Genomic DNA, 17,791 nt, shown 5'->3' with positions numbered 1-17,791 from the left:
GGCTCCCACCAATAGCATTTCATATACTGCCACTTTTTTTCCCCTCCCTTTGTTAGCACATTATTTACGTTGGAAAACTCTTAGAGTCTGACTTCTGAGCCAAAAAAATGTTTTAATTATTACTTTTTAATGCATGAAAGGGACCTGGGAACTGGCTTTCTTTGTGATCACCAACAATTCATTCAATCTCTTCTTACTGCTTCTTATATTAAAAAAAAATCCTTCCCTGGCAACAATCTAGTGAGAAGTAATTGAGATGTGTGAAACTTGCAGCAGAAGGAGAAAGTGCTAAGAAGCAGTAGGAAAAATAGTAAGAGAAAAGGTACAAGATCCTGCATAAGGTGTTGGGGCACCATGTTCAATTGTCAAGCATATCTCCTATAGAAAAACTAAAACGCTATAAATGAAATTTTATTTTTGCATTGGCTGCCAATCATGATGTGCAATTGCTAGGTTTCCAAAAATAGTATAGCTAGCTTTCAAAATCCACAGTCTGTGCAAGTCAAACAATAAAACTGGGTGAGGAGATGGGAGGGACAATATCTTGAATATTATTGTAAACATTCAAGGCTTAATAAAAGCAAACGAACAGCTTCCAGCCAAATGGCCTTGGAACACTGACAGCTCTCCAACATACAAAGCAGTCAGAGTCCACAGCAAAGAGCGGATGGATTTGGACAAAGCCTCTGACAAATACATCAGCCTATAGCAGGACTCCTGCTGCTGCTGTGCAAGACAGATTGCCAGATTGGATAATGTTTTTTCCTGTTCCAGAGCCCTTGATCGCATATCATCAAGCACTAAGAAGTTTTCTTCAGCATGCTTTCAATGTTGCTGAACTGTAATCTTCTCGCTATATCCAGGGGAGTCTCCCCCTCCTGAAAGAAACAGATGAAATATATTGCAATGTGACAGACATGGATCAAGTAAAAAGAGCTTCCCTGAATTTGTCACTGAAATGAAAGACTTTCCTGCATGATTTTCATTCCCACACTGTAGCTCTGAAACAAAGGTTTCAGAATGTGCTAGGTCTAATACCACTCTCATTGAAATCAGCAGGCAGAGCCTTTTGTCCCAGTAGCAACAGCAGTGATAGCCATTCCTGGGGTTAATATCCAAAGAGTGCAAAGTTAAGAGCTGACTTCAAGAGTAATGTGGAAAAAACATGACTCATCTCAGCTGAGCAATGCAGACACTCCCGGGTCAATGTTCCTTTGGACAGCATTCAACAGATGATCTTGGCCAATAACAGAAGTTTGACTTAGCACATTTCAGAGGACTAGTACTATTACCCCTCCGTTGCCAGTCTCTCAAGAAAAGCTGTAGAGTGAGCAGCTCTGAATTAAGAGGCACCATCAAGACAGCTGAGAGATCTGCCAATGCAGTGGCATCAAGGCAGCCTTTACCAACGGAAGACCAGTAGTGAAGGACTCAGACTTTAAAGATGTTGCTGCCAAGGTAGGCAGTGGGGCTGCTGCTTTACAGCAAACAAGCCTGCTGCCATGAAGCAGTAGACCCTTGTGGGTATTTGTTTGCTTATTTGTTTAAAAAAAAACACATGGTACACTAAAGTAAGGCCTGTAACATATTGGTTTGCCATCTTCATAGTGGAAATATAGCTATCACCTTCACCTTCTTACCTGATTCTTAACAGAAGGGTCTGCGTGAGCTTCAAGCAGTAAAGAAACAACTGCCAGGTTTTTCATTTCACAAGCATAGTGAAGGGCTGTGCTACCAGACTGAAAAGAAACAGAGCAGATACACTTTATTTCTACATCTTAAGTAGACTTTAGGCAAGTATGATTTTAGGTACACCACACAAAGAAAAACAAATGCATTCTCATAAGAGCACCAGGGACAAAGAATCATTCGTACTTCAGGACACAGCTGCTAAAATAGGCCTGGTCCCTTTAGCAGTAAGCCAATAGGTCTTTAGTAATTTCAGAGGATTCCATAATTATTATCTCAACAATTATGTGTTACACAATATTGTTTGCTCACACTTAAGTGGTTTAGAATTTGACTGATGCTAGAATCAGTTTCTCCTTTTCTGCCTTAGAGGGAAGAAGTTCTCTACCACATCCAAGTATGCTCGTGGATACAGGCACTGTATGTGGCAGATCAGTGCGCTCTGAAGACCAAGTGAAAACGCAAAGTAACACTGGCATGACCTTCGCCCACAAATCCACTCTAGGCCAAGAATTCATAAGGGTGATAAACTTGGACACTTGCAGGAAGTAGAACCTTTACAGAATCATTTTTTTAAAGGTGTTTCAACTGAGTTGGCTTGGATTCTTTTAAGAGGATATTGGTCAGAAAGAAACCGGCAGAGCTGATGTTTATTGTAGATCCAGAGAATCATGTCTCTCCAGATGAAGTCACCTGGGAACATTCCCCCCAGATTTGTCAGTGTTTACAAATGTTTCACCTCAGTGATGAAAACAGAGCTAGAAGTCATTTCAACATACGATCCATCTTGCCTCCTTCCTCTGAAGGACGATCTCACAGGTTGAAAAGGCCATCACAGCAATGAAAAAGTTAACACTGAAATCACATTCTAATGTCGAAGTGCATATCCAGCACTGTCATGCTGGTTTTCACTTGCTGAGTTTGGAATTGTTGAGCAGACTCCAGAGCTAAGAAAAATGCTAAGCTTGAACAACAACAACAACAACAAAAAACCCACCACACAGCCCTGAGCTATCAGGAAAGAATTAGAACTGCGCACATTACAAAACTATATACTAAATGCAGGGGAAAAGACTGAACCCTCCTGCTAGGCAGTCTGCTACGTTAAAACCAATTCATTACCTGATACTATCCTGAATAGCAGGAATACATTGCTAGCAGACAGTGATGTTTGGTTTTAATAATGTTGCATTCATAGCAGCTACAAGCTACATGTGCATTTGTACAAATCTACTTACGAAATCTGCAGCATTAACGTCAGCACCCGCCCTCAGCAACATCTTAATTAGGTTTTCATTCTGCTTAGTTTTTGAGATCTGTTTGGTTCAAGGGGAAGAGAATAACATAGTGAGACAGTTAATATTCATCTAGTATGAAGTAGATGTTTTTCCCTCATTTTTTTTTCCAAAAGGAAGTGTCTAGCTTCTTCATCAGAATTTTAACCCTACATCAGTTTCTTCAAGAACAAAATCTCTGCTTCTTCTGCTGTTCTGCATCAGTCCTTGTTTTAAAAAGAAGGATCCATCTACTCCATGGATTCCTGCCCTGAAATACTGCAGGACAGGTGATAAGGGAAAAGGGAAAAGTATGGGGTGAGAAGTTCTGATTTCACCCAGACTCACCATGAGAAGATATCCAATAAGCATAACCGGCATGAGGATGACGATGAGCACATAGTCAAGGAAACTAAACCGTTTTCTCACAGCATAATGCAGGCAAGTGCGCTCCTTCTAAATACAGAAGAACTCTTTGATCAGTATCAGATTCACTGAACTGATTATATTTGATTAGCATTGACAATATCAGATTCTTTTGTATTTCATAAGCTTTCTCCGAAGTTATCTGCTAGAAACATTCTCTAACCTGCAAGAGTAACTGATACATAAACTTTCCTTTTCTTTCCTCAGATACTATACTTTTACTCCTTCAAATAGAAGCATGTTTAACATACACATGCTCATGACAACTGATTTCCACATGAAAGAAGTATGTGGAATCCAAAGGATTCCAACTGTATGTCTCCAAATTAGACTTGGCTGCAGACAGAATGGCATCAGAGAGAAAATTTCATATTTCATTCCTGCCCAGTAAGTTAAATCAACAGGAAGAATCCCAGAGTTCCTTCTGTTACAGGAGTACCAGTTACTGAAACAAAGATTTAAAGGAGATTGTGGCATATCCTGTTAAATCTCCAGCAACTACTGCTCACTGGAGTTTGTGAAATCAGGTTACTGTGTCACATTACAGACCAAAACAAACACAGAAGCCTTTCTGTGCAGTTCCTAGGTGAGTGGACAGAACCCACAGGGCTGAGGAAAGGCAAGAACCTGAGTGGCACACAGTATTACCCAAAATGGGGACATGAGCACAAGGAGAAATTCAGGTCACTGAATTCAGGTCAGGTTATTATTTTATGTTAATTGTCAAGTTTGAAAAATAAATGAGGAGATAAATGAAAACATATAGGTTTACAGAGGTATGATTTGGGGATTAGACTCAGGCACCAGTTGGAGGCAAAACTCAGGCTTGGCAGTGCTGCCAAGGTTCCCTTACACTCCAGAAATCTCAAAGAACAGCCATTGCAAAGGATAAATCTGCAGCCACTTACCTTGTTTCTGAGGTTGACATCAGCATTTCTTTGTAGAAGATAGCTAACTATTCTGCTGTTGCCCCGTTTGCATGCACAAATCAAGGGCGTATCTCCATCAAATCTGTCCTGGATGTTCAGATAGTTGCTGTTTTTCTCCAAAAGGAGCTGAACTTCATTGAAATCATTATTATAAGCTGCCTGGCAAATGGGCTGAAGAAGAAAGAAAACATTCAATTAAAACAATCACTGTAGTAGTAAGTCTGAATGGAGGGTATAGATTTCTTAGTTACACACCCCAAGAAACTGCCAAGCACTTCTGTCTGAGGCTGTAATTCTAGGCAACTCCCAGAAGATGGCGGTAAGAGATGCTCCTGTAGCTGTAACACAGCACCTCTCAGTATAGACTGCAGAAGTCTGACACAGCTTTAACACAGCAAAAATGAACTATCTATTTGTTTAGGATAAGGTTTCTATAATCCAAGCAGTAAGTCCTGTCATATTCAGCCATAAAAATAAATTTTTAAAAAAGGTAAGAAAATTAGATTTTTCAGTAAGAAAAGCAGTAGGCACTAAGAACTGAGGTCTTGACTGCTCCAAGGCGCAAGACCTTCATTTCCAGGAAAGAGAAGATCAAGTGCAACATATTTGCTCTGCAGAATCTATTTGTGCTTCTGATTGCCCTACTACTCTTTTTCTTGCATATTGCTTTGCTATATTTAAAAACGCAGGAGGTCTGCCGTTTGACTGAACATCTGCTCAAATTCCATCCGTTTACCACACTGTTTTACTCTTCCTCAGTCTGGTTCTTGCTAGTTCAGTAGTGTGTCACCAAGCAATATACTGACATGCTTTTCTTTCTATACTGCCTCTTAAATATTTATTTGCTCGGCCATTATGTCCAAAGCATCCCTGACTGATCCTCTCTCTGAGCTTTACCATCTTTTTCCAAATCTTAACCCACTGTTGAATCTAGTTCTAGAACCGTGAATAATGATAGAGCAATTATTAGTCCAAAGAACAAAGTACATTATTTGGGCCTGCAAACACGTCAAGACAGGTACATGGGAGTCATACATCCAGGACCTTTTATGCTCTGCAATTGGCTGGTGTAAGAAAATATGCCAGACAAAAAACGCAAGGAAGAAGTTCTCACCCAACTGACACGGGCTAACCGAAGTCTCCTGCTACAGAGAACAATAAGTTCAAGAATAAGGTATAAACTTCAGTAGTGAGCAAAACAAGAACTTGCTTGCATATAACAAACTCTTATAAACCAGTTTGTTTCGCAATGCTGCTGAATAAAGTGCTTCATGCATACGTAAGGGTTTCCCCTGCAGTTTGCTACAGCTTCTTGGATGCAAGCCACAAGGTATCCAAGGGAAAAGCACAGAAGTGATTTGACTTTATAGAGACGGATTGCACAGAAACTTCTTATCCCGTTACCTGCTTTGCTTGCAACTTGAGACACATGTATCAGCCTCAAAAGATGAGCTGTGCAAAAAAATCTTTTGCTAGTGACTGGAAGAGGCTAGATTTTTAGATGAAAGGGATAAGGGAAATTTAACCTTCCACAGCCAAGTAGTAGAGCAGTGCTGGTCATTCTCAATTTCAGCAATACTGCATTAGTTCAATGACTCAGAAGAGGCACCCAAAGCCAAATGCAACCTTTGAGTAGACCCAGTAACTTAAGGAGTTAACATGCCTTTTTTGCTTAAAAAATATGCCAGGAACACTGGGGTAAATCTGTAATTGCCTACTTTCTACACTCTCCCCCAGTACCTCCCCCCCACCTTTTTTTTTCTGAAAAATAAAACTATTTAAGCACCATTGTTTTCCTAGTCCTGAAAAACACACATTTGGGGTTTTACAGACATGCGGTCTCTAAAGTACTTCTAAGATTTCTTGTCTACAAGTTTTACTTGTTCCTGAAAAATTTTCACTGGCACTTTTACTCTAGCAACACTCAAACACAACACAAATCTTTTAGTGTCTACTCTGTTCCTTGCTCAAATTAGCAGGAACAAAGTTTGGCAGCTTCCCCCACAATGGCCACTCAGGAGGCAAACAGGAATTGTCTGTCTCCTCCAAATTAGAACCTCTTCTTCTCAGTCATTTCCTGACTTGTTACTAATGTACTCTTGTAGAATTTGAGATCTAGTTATATGATCTCCAAATCTAGACTACAAGACAATGTTCTTTGGCCTGCCACCAGTACCCCCCAAAATAACATTTCTTACATTATACAAGAGCTGTACTAGCTGTAAGCTGATTTTCCTTTTTAAGTCACACAAGATTCTTATCCTCGCCTAGTTTGCATTCTAGAAAAACATCTTTGATACATCTACCACATTGATGAACAGAACACCGAGAATACCATGACTAGAGGAGCAAACAGCAGCTCTGTTGTTAAGAAAGGGTGCAAAACAATCCATGTTAGTCTGATCCCAGTAACATTCAGGATTTCTGAGAAAATGTGCTGGGAAATAATAATTTAAAATATTAAAAAATACAAAGAGGTGACAACCATCTGTAAAATAGTTGATGCATCTGGCCAAGTACAAACTTAGCATGACAATTAGAAAGAGATTTCTATTCATGTGCAGAATAAAGCTCCAAAACAGGCCTCCAATAGCAGCAAATCAGACACAAATTTGACAGATTTCATGTTCAAACTTGTAATCACAGAAGTTCTTTGAAATTTTCAAAACTTCTGCTAGAAGCTGCTCTTCTACCTTCTACTTTCTGGAGCTGCCACTTTGGCAGATCTATTTAAATTAAAACTATCAATGTTTAAGAGTTCCTGCTTTAAGTACATTCTCCAAATCTTGTTCAGAAGGTGAGTAATAGTTTCTTCCGTACACACAATCGCAGAGCAGTGCCAGTGGTATAGGGAATGCCAGCTGTCAGGCCAATTACACTGCCTCCACCTAGAGTTTGGACAGTGTTTTCTAGACACAAAGGATTCCAAATAAAAGCCTGGAAAACACATTTCCTACATGCCTACAGAAGAGCATGGAGCCTAATAAAATCTGAAAGTCCTCACTCAATTTTCTACAGTGTTAGAGGCCTAACTCAATAACCAGCTTCCAATTTGTATTATTTCATTAGCTATCCATCACACACTACAGGGAAATAAACTTACCTCATATATACTCATGCTACTTAGGCTTCATAGGCACGAGGAATGCAGGATCAGGAGAATCCAAGCCTCACAGCTCAGAATTGGGCTCAGCTCTGGAGCAATGAGGGACCACAAGTGCAGGCATCTCACATGGCTGTTACAACTGCCTGGCAGCTTTGAGAGTAAGGAGAATATACACAGCTCTGCTTTTACAGACACACTAGCAACAGTGATCTCAACCCCTGGAGACATCAGTAGTCCCAGAAACACACTGGAAAGTGGCTACTTTGGCCTATACCACTTTAGGCATGACTTCCCAGTGGTCTGACCATTCCAAAAAACTCAGAAAAGACCTAGCCCTTCTCCACAACGCAGCAGGGGAGATGTTGCATAGGTGCATAAAATACTACCTGCAATACAAATGAGAGCTTTAGATCTGAAGCAATGAGAAGCTAAAGTAAGAATTCTAGTTCAGGCAAAGAGGAAGCAAGTGCCTCCTTGAACTGTCTAGCCGTAGAGCCCTCCACTTCTGCAGTTGGACAAGCTGCACACTGTGAACACCGCACAAAATGTACAAAGGAAGAGAGGGAAAACAAAAGATCACATCCCAAACTCCTTCTGCTCTCACCAGCAGTGCCTTTGCCCTGCCACAGGACCGGCAGTATCCATGAACTAATCCAAGGTCCTCAGGCCAGCCTGCTCCGCCAAGGTCAGACCCCGAAGACTGGTTCTGGGAGATGAAAGGGGGATCTAGGAGCTCCTTGAAACACAGTTCTGTGCACACATGTCTATGATGAGCTCTCGTGGCTCAGCTCAGAAGCAGCTGCCCCAGGGCACTCAAACACATCAACTTCAAACTATTCTAGATTAACCTTCCAGTCCATTACAGGAAAAACTAGCCATGGACACAAGGCCATTTAAGAGCCTATAGGATCAGCACAAAATTAGGGCTTGAGTATTAGAGATGCTGATGACTGAGTGTTTCTCAACCAAATCAGATCTTCTAAGAATATCTGAATACTGAATTTTAAAGTATAAGCTCCATGGTTTAGGATTTCTCATTCTACAAATACTCCCACAAGCCTTCCAGGAGAGGATTTCATTGTTCAGTATCTTCAATAAAGGCAAGAAGCGATCATAGCACAGGCAAGGATTTTCATTGCTAAAGTCACTCAGTACAGAAATCACCAGATGAGGAGATAAAGCAGAAAAACACAGGATGTCACAATAACAACACTTCTATACAACTGTTTCTCTTTATAAACTATGGGCAATGTAATTCAAAACAAGACCTAGTTGTTTCCTTGGATCTAGATAAACTGCCATATCTGAATTTCTCTGTTTTCAGAGTTTCTTGCATATCCTTCTGCTTTGCTTGTTTGAGGTAGTATTCAAGCACCAGACATTTACTAAGTTCTAGCCCCCTTCAGATGAAAGTTCAAGGTATGACACTAGAGACAAAGCATGTAGTCACCAGAAGAGAGGCTGAGTTAAAGCTGGTCTTGGAACTGTGACAGCCATCTCAGAGACCTCCTCCTTCAAGAAATACAAGGGACTGCTGAAGTTACGCAAGAGCTTGGCGCTGGCTTAGCCAAACAGAATAACTGCATAAAGCCCAGATATTCTGAACTACTCCAGTCTGTTCCACTGCACTAAGATGCATTCAAAAGTGTTCTTCAAACTAGACACAGAAGTCTAAATCATGCTTGGGAAGTTGAGAACTGCACCAGTATCCTGCATACCATTCAGCAAATCGAACTCATCACTGTCATTTAGTATTATAGAAAATAACACCTAATTTAAAAACTTTACCGGAAGAAAACTCATGAATATGAGACTATTAACTAACAAGCATCACAGATATGGACAATATTTAAACCTTCTCTAATTAAAAAACACTTTAATTAAGCTAAATGACAATACTCGAGTACAGAATAACAACTCAGAGTAGTAGATCTGGGAGAAGAAACAATTCTTTTTAGAATGAAATGCTGTCTAACCAGTCCATCAGCTTACAGAGATGTGAGCTCCCTTTAGTACTGAAAAAGGATAAGGTACTTGATTTCATTGAATACTCTTTTAAAAACAGAAGGGTGGCTTTCAGTATAACCTTTTGAAGCACCAGCGTCATAATGCTATCTTCAGATAAAGTAGTGACATCTACTGTATTCACACTCTAGAAGATTCAGAATCTTCATTTATTATCAACTGCACCATTGGAAAGTTTATAAAATAATGAATATTTCTTACGTAACATTTATACTAAAATGGAAGGGTTTGCTAAATAGATTAGTGTCTGGGAATGAACTCATAAAGACAAGAGGTAAAAAATTTAAGTTCCTGAAACAAGCAAGGGGTCCTTGTTTCCTTGGGCATTAGCTTTACTATCCAAGGAGGTCATCTGTAGTTCTTAATTGTACATGTACCACCTTGATCTCAACAAAGAACACCAGAAAATGCTTATCTAATACATACCTTTTTCTGTGAAGTCACAATAGTTACACAAGTTACTATCCTTTAAAAAAAATGCTACAAAGATTATTTTTGTCAATTTTTAACAGCAAAAATTTTGCATTCCTAGAAAAAACAGATTTTCTAATTTACAAGCCTGTTTATGGGAGGTTGGAAATAAACCAAACCAAGTGTATTTCTCTATCACCAATAGCTTCAGATACTGTGCAGAAAATGGTCACATACCTCTGAATAGAGTATCCCCATGCCTATTCTTCAGTGCTTGATGCTTCTTATCAGCCCAGCAAGTTAGTCTTACTTTGAAATGCACTTGAGCTTGTTTAAATCTGGCTAATATTTAACTTAAAACATAAGTATCAAACTTTCTTAAGCTGCATTTGCTTTAAGTACTTCCACTTGGTAGTATGAAAGAATTGTCTTAGAAGCCCAACCCAGCAAGGTAAAGTTGAGATCAGCAGCTTGCAGGAGACTGACAGAACAAGTTACAACAGACAGAAGCATTTTCCTTGGTCATTTTTGCAACAACCACCTCCGGTTGCCTAAAAGGAAAGTAACTCAACAGTGAGAGCAGGAAAAAAAAAAGTCACAAATGGTAAAAAGTGGGGAGAGGGGCAGAAAATAAAGTGTAAAGACTAAAATTTGAAGTAAACAACTAAGAGTAATAGCTAGTTTGACACCCAAGCCACAAGAAGAGAGCTTAATCTATGTCTGACAGATACATCCCAACTCCTCTGCACGAACACTTCAGACGCCTACAGGAAAAAGGAATCACACACCACGCCTTTAATGAGAGTTCTCAGCGTAATTAGCTTCAGTCTCTCATTAAATAGGCTGGTCACTTTAATCATCTTTTGCTCACTCCCCTCTTCCTAGCCCTGCCCAAATAATGAGCTTGATACTTCCTAGCCTGCTGGTTTTACACACTCGTCAACTACAGTGGAGCTTCCTTAGAAGAAGATGATTCTTGATGCCTCTGCTCCATTCAAGTGTTTGCAGCTCTGAGAATAAAACCGTTTACATTGTTCAATCAGTCCTTTTGTGTAGGGGACACACATTTCTGCAGACACTGCAAAATACCTTTTCCATTTGCAGGTGAAACCCACTGACATCTCCTTTACATCTAACATCTTTTTAAACATATATATTAAGTATATAACTGATCATCTCAAATCCAAGCCTTCCACGTTATAACTTCTATTTCCTGGAAATTTATATTTACTCTCTTTGGTGGGGTGTGTGTGTGTGTGCGTGTGAAATTATTCACAACAGTTCTATCCTTCTCTGGTTAAAGTAGTGTAGCTCATCTGCTTCCAGTGCTGGGTTGTTGGCACCAGTTCTAACCCTTTTGGTGGCTGTTTACCACAGGAAAAAAAAAAAAAAAAAAAAAAAGTTGGCTTATACCAGACACCTACTCTGCCTGTGACAAAATTCACTAGGAGCCTCACAACAGACCAATACATCAATCAATATTTGATTGGCCTGAAAACACAAAGGAATGAATAACATCTTATGGGTGAAAAGTTACGCCTTGCTTGCATTTCTTCATACTCAGATGCAAACAAACAGCTCTCCTACCATGTTCACAGGTAAATCCCTCGGTTACCTCAGGCTAGGTCATTTGCTTGAATTTATAGCTGGTTGAAAGAAGCCTCAAATTGCTCATCTGTTCCCTATAAAAACTTAGTACGTTGCTTAATCCTTTCCTAACACCGATATACACCTGCATGCTAGAAATGAACTGAAACAAAACACTCAAAAACCAAAAGCCTTTCCACAGAGCACAGAGATGGCTTCAGGCATCACCTGTCCCAAGACACTGTAAACTACCATTTGATCTAGCATCATATTTCCAGCCATTGCAAAAGAGAAGAAAAAAAAAAATTAATTGAAGTGACTGTTGCGGTCACAGATTTATCTGGAGAAAAGATAAGCAATGCAACTAAGATGAGATAGGATGCTATACACGTTTATGTAGTCACAGGTTCACTTCTGCTTCATATATTTCTTTAGGATTTTTTATCTGCTTATAGAATGAAAATATAAATCCTGAAAATTTAAGTCATTTTTGATGAATTGCTCTTCCCCTCTCCTTCAAAAAAAAAGGAACAAAACTCACTGTATGGGCAAACTGGAAACTATTCAGTTTGTGTGAACCTATGTGGTTCTTACTTCCTGCAAGAATTTAAGAATGCTTACAAAACTTCAAGTAAGTCAGAAATAACCTGAGAGTTATCACATGAGTCTTCACTAGGAAAAAAAAAAAAAAAAGGCAACTTGCTTTTCAAAATAAATATCAATTGCACTTGACAACAGCACCTTTAGAATATGGCAGAAAAGATAACTTGCCTGTTGAATTTCAAAGCAATATAAATGGCACTGCTCTAAATGGTCTAACTTGGATATGCTACCCCCAGGAAAGAACACTGTGCCCTCCTGGAGTCATGCACATAGCATGCTTCTTGGAAACCTGCATTCCCGAGAGATGCAAACCTGGAACGGCCAGTGTCTGGACAAGGACAACATCCCCACCCCTTATGCTTACCTCTGCAAGATTGGTGGCTATCCAGACTACATCCTTGTAGACTGTAAGGCTATCTCCCACCTCTGCTTCTTCTCTCAGATTAACTGAGCACACCTGAACACCACCACTGAGCACAAAGAAACTCTCTACCACAACACAGACAGAAGCCCCTATTTTATATACCTTTTATCAAATTCTGAGAGCTATAGGTGGCACATAAAAAATTAAAATTAATTCTTGAGATAACCTCTCCCACTTCACAGACTGAAATTGCTGAAATACTGTAGGATAGAGGTCAACATGGACCACCCGGGCCAATTTACCTGAGCCAAAGGCACCTAGACACTCCTGTTGTACTTTCTGCACCTGCCTACCTGTTCCTAACTTCATAATTAAAGTAACAAGTCCAAAAACCCTTTGGTGATAAAGAGTACAGATAAAATAGAGGGCACTGAGTTTAAGGCCACTGAGTGCCTTCATTGGCCCTAATGTGCATAACCAGGCTCACCAGGGGCCTGCACCCACACTCACTCCCTAGAGACCCCACAGCTCCATTAGACTCAAGCCTAGACCTTCCCTCCCTGCCTATGTGATGCTGTACTGGTCTCCAGCTCATCTGCAGCCACATCTATGCCTGATCATGGTCCACCGTGATCTGGACCCTGACTCACAGACCATCTTCTCAACGGGGCCTTGCCTTGCACTATGATCCTGCCTGGTGTTCACTGGCTTGTGTCTGATGGTTTTTACTGTCACTCAACCTGATCCTGACCTGTGGATTGACTTCCCATCTTGACCTCAGACATGCCTTATCTCCACAAGCTTGTGTGATGATCTCAGTTCTTGGCTAAACCTTGCCACCATTTTGGGGCCTACCCTCTTTGCCATGTTCATGTACTGTGGGGTAGCACCCTGGCTTGTGGGGTCTATGACCTGCTGACTGTATCATTTTACTTGGTTTCCTTTCCCCGAAAGAGGTGCCAACCTCACTGCTTCCTGACAGTAAGCATATCAGCTTTCTCTACAGCACCACACCATTACTCCCTTGCCTCACCAGCCACTGAAACTCTGCTTTCCTTTCTCTGTGTCACAGCACACAGACTTCAGGGGATGCTTAACCTACAGCTGGTTAGTAGTAGTGGTGCATCTACTTCAAACCGCTTCTTGTGTATCCGGGTCTCTACAGTCCCCGGGAGCACAGCAAGAAAACCTCAGATGACCATCATTCTGGTGCCAGAATCAAGAAGGATACTCAGTGAACTCTGATGATATTGGCACAGTGCTCATTTAGGACCTCTGCTTCACCTGTCAGTAACAGGAATGTTTCAACACACACAGTTAAAACTCTATAACATTTATGTTAGCGTAATTAATAGATGGCCAGTTTTCACCAATTTTACAGTTGTGGGAATGTGAACTATCAAGCAATGACATTGCCATCTGGACTGATAGCTGAGGTAGTCTTTTCTTCCATGCTTGTTGCTGCAGGGTTTGCATGAAGGTGGAAATCTTAACTTGGAAAAATGTACCACAAAACCATGGGTAGTACTAGAAAAACTTTATTCCATCACTGAAACTACAAAAAATCAAAACAATAAATCCATTGAAAATGCAACTGGCTCTCAGATGTATGTCTTACATTTGAACTTACTTGCTGTGCCCTAACACAGTGCTTGCTGTGCCCTAACATAGCACTTGCTGCTGCCTCTTTTTCATAACAGGTACACAGAATTTAAAAAAAAGAAGAAGAAGAAGAAGAAAAAAGAAACTACATTTACTCTCATTCCTGGTGTTCCAGCAGTGTTCCAGCAAACCTGGAGACAAACTGGTCACTTTCTACTCATGCTCAAGGCAGGTGACCACCCTGAAGTCTTTTATAAACAGCATTAAGTTCTAGCTGAAGAGACCACTGTGAACTTTCTCTGCACACAAAAGAAGTAAGAAGCACCACAACCGAAGAGAAAGAATAAATAAAAAATTCCTAGCAGATGACTAAAGCCAGGAATACTAAGATAACAATATTTCAGAAGATGGACTCATCCTTCAGGACCTTCATGGTCAGGACCTTATTCATGGTCATGACTGAAACATTTACATGGTGGAACCAGATTTACTGATTTCCCCATCTCCTGACATGCTCATAACTAGCACATCCACCACAACCCACTCTTGTGCCACAGCATATATTTAAAGCCTTGTTCTAGCATCAGCTCTGCAACCCTATAGCAACCTTGCAACCTTTCTATCAATACAGGCAGTTGTCTCAGGTGGAAAGCAGGAAAGTTGAAGAGAACTATATTAAAACCCAGCAGCACAGCATCCAACGCCTGCACTTGACTTCTTCTCCCACCCACCACTGCCCTTTCTTCCCACCCCACTTAGTTTTCAGTTGTCCCATCCAGATATATCCCACGTGCTAACTGCAGAGTGTGGAGGTGGAGATGTTCCTTCCTCTTCAGTGAGCCTTCTTGTCACCTACCACAGAGTGACCATTGCCTCTTCACATAAACCTTCCTCTTCCATGGTACCTTATTCAGACACTTTCTTTAGCAGCAGTTTTCTTTAATTCATGTTTCTCCTTACTTAACCTCCTCCAAGACTTGGATGATCTGAATAAGGTACATAGCCAGCATATACTCAAGCATGTACAAACTTATTGTTTGCTGAATTAACTAAGGGTAGAGGTTGAACAATAAGGACAAAACTGTGACCTTAAGGGAGCCTCAGGCTGCACCAGGGGTGGTCTATCCCTCGCTTCCACTTGCTGAAGATGATATGTTTTCTCAGAGGAAATAAAAATAGCCTGAGTTTGAGAGCCTCCACATCATGAGATGCTTGTGCACATGTGTGCTCATCTATGGCCAAGATTAAATGGTTTCATGGAGGAGGTGGGAGGTTGCCTGCCTGATCCCAGGCGCTATGCTCTACATGCTCAGTAAATTCTCTTCCTTGTCCAGCTTGTCCACCTGATGCTAATACAGTTGCTCTTGGGCACTTCTGTATTGCTTACAACCATGTAATTACAACAATGCATATTATTGCTAAGCCAGTGGCTATTGCTGGTTCCAGGGGCTTAATTGCTTTTGTGAACATATGCAGCGCATGAACAAGCCACTGATGCATCTCCACCCTAGTTTTCGTGTGTTATACCTCAATCCCAATAGGTTGTTTGTCATTACTATTATCTAGAGAAGATATCACCAAGCAGAAAAAAAATGGAAAGGTGAAAGACAGAAATGGTGTTACCTTGACACAGAGTAACTGAAAAGCCTCAGGTTCTGTAAGCTCTTTCTGCTCTTTTGAGTACCGCACACTCATCTCTGCATGTTGAAAGCATCTCTGCAAGGTGCACTCAGCAACACGGCTAAAATCTGCCACATACTGGTGTACCATCTTTCTTGAAGAAAAGTATGACTTTTGGCTTGGAATTTATTTACTATCCACCTGGCTCTAAATATGTGCGGGAGACATCGGGGCAGAAAAACACTTTGTGCTGAGAATGACTGATATGAGAACTGGGATAGTTCATAGTTCCCAGGAAATCCATTCCTTCAGGCTCAAGACAATTTTGACAAAGCTCTTCCACAAAGGGCAGCTTTATTGTCACTGGAGGCAGTTGCAGGGCAGTTTATTGGCTACATATGCAGAGTTTAGTGCCTTAGAAAGCCCTTCCTCCCCAAGCCTGTAAGCACTAATGAGACACAGGCATGTGCCCACTTCACAATACATGCTAAGGAGAGAACACAGAAGGAAGTACTGCTTAATGTCTGGCTCTTTTGTGCCACTCTTAGGATTCCTCATTCATAAATCCTGGCCTATTCAAGATGTTATTCTCCAGAATGAGTCATCTGGCATTTCTGCGTGATCAGGAAGACAGTAGTCCTGTACAAGTGACTGGGGCTGTATATCTGCACAGAGTTGCTGACATGCATAAGCATTTGCAAGATCAGTGTTATCTTATTAATACGTCTCCATTTAAAAGCAGCCCAGTAGCATATTGCCTGAGCAATGCCTCAGCAGACTGAGGCAACTGATAATAAGCTTCTTTCCCGTACATGCCTGCTCAAACAGCAGATAATTAGCTGGCAAATGTAGGCAGAAAATTTATGAAAACCATGGAAAGTGCTAGGGAAGGGGAATAGGCTTCAAAAACAGAAGCGGCAGCAGGCATAAAGCTGCTTCTTAAATTAATGCTACCTACAAATACCTGCTATTTCAGGTCTTTCCCTGATGAATGAGTGTTTAAGAAAATTAAGAAACCTTCCCCACTCCTTTTGCCAGGCATAAGCCTCAGCCTGCGCAGCTATAAGATGAAAAACATTTACATGGTATGTGTAACTGTCATTAGTTCTACTGAGCATTTAAGCCTCTGCTCCCCAGATGTTTTCCTGGAAAACTCACAAAGTTGTGAACCCTGCAATCTAATTTGTCAGTGCCACATTGCAGTCTCCACACTTTGATACCCTCGGGTTGGCCCATCACTATCAGAGAAATCACTGCCTCATTCCTCGCAAGAGGGATTTACCAATCTTTTGGCCTTCTCTCCCCTACTAAAACTAATAATATCAGAAATGGAAATTGTATAAGCATTATAAATCTCACATGTTGGAACTAGGTAAAATGTTGCAGGTCATTCCAGGCTGACAACTCCATAATAAACAAACAAACAAAACAGTATAGTCTTAGCTGGGAATACAGCAGAGAAACATCTACATCTACGCCTGTACATCTCATATTGGGCAGGGATATCAAGAGATACTGAGCTGTAATGTTTATCATTGAGAAACCGCTTTGTTAGCCATCCCACAGAATATTCTATACTTCGTAAATCTGAATTGTTACTGTGTTTACTTTCATATTTTGTTCTAATAAGGATTTGTTTCACTCTTTTACACCACACAAGACGGTAGATTAACAGAACCCACACAGCAGAGAACGGGCTAAACAAATACCACTTTCATCTGGGGCTCTTCTGAATGCTTTCAGACTGATCACCAGGCCATCCAGAAAAACAAGTTCAACAGAAGACATCCGCAACTTAATTAGCTGAAGCAACTGGGGCCACATAGGATGACACTACTTTGTTTGTGGCCTTTCTGCCTGAGGAAACAACAGGTCCTTCTGACTATTACTTACCTAATTTCAATTAGGACTGAGCCCATGGGCTGATTACAACTAATTCAGCAATGGGACTGACGTTTCTATAGACACTATGTTTTCATAGTGTTCATGAAAATGGCTTGGAAGAAGCAAGAGGCATCCTGTTGGCATGCTTTCTGAGAGAAAGTTTACATGAAGTTTTCAAACTTTATCCAATATTTGAGAATTCTGACAGGAGGCAGGCTAATCCAGAGCCAGCTGGTGTTTGTGTGTTGGGCTACAACTCAACAACAGATTA

General features: G+C 40.8%; 1 protein-coding gene across 1 annotated transcript; it reads right to left on the bottom strand.

The window, feature by feature from the left end:
* Window positions 1-397: 397 nt before the first annotated feature.
* ANKRD22 (ankyrin repeat domain 22) lies at window positions 398-10,409 on the bottom strand. Its single transcript, XM_010226882.2, has 6 exons — window positions 10,098-10,409; window positions 4,298-4,489; window positions 3,312-3,419; window positions 2,928-3,005; window positions 1,641-1,739; window positions 398-878 (listed from the first exon to the last, which is right to left on the bottom strand). The coding sequence occupies exons 1-6, from the start codon at window positions 10,116-10,118 to the stop codon at window positions 801-803; spliced, it is 576 nt and encodes a 191-aa protein (XP_010225184.1). The 5' UTR covers window positions 10,119-10,409; the 3' UTR covers window positions 398-800.
* Window positions 10,410-17,791: the final 7,382 nt, after the last annotated feature.

This window comes from Tinamus guttatus, unplaced genomic scaffold, assembly GCF_059628265.1.
Source record: "Tinamus guttatus ecotype Peru unplaced genomic scaffold, ASM5962826v1 Tinamus_guttatus_pri_ptg000314l, whole genome shotgun sequence".
Taxonomy (NCBI): domain Eukaryota; kingdom Metazoa; phylum Chordata; class Aves; order Tinamiformes; family Tinamidae; genus Tinamus; species Tinamus guttatus.
The sequence above is the reverse complement of the archived record's forward strand: the minus strand, read 5'-3'. Positions and strand labels throughout refer to the sequence as shown.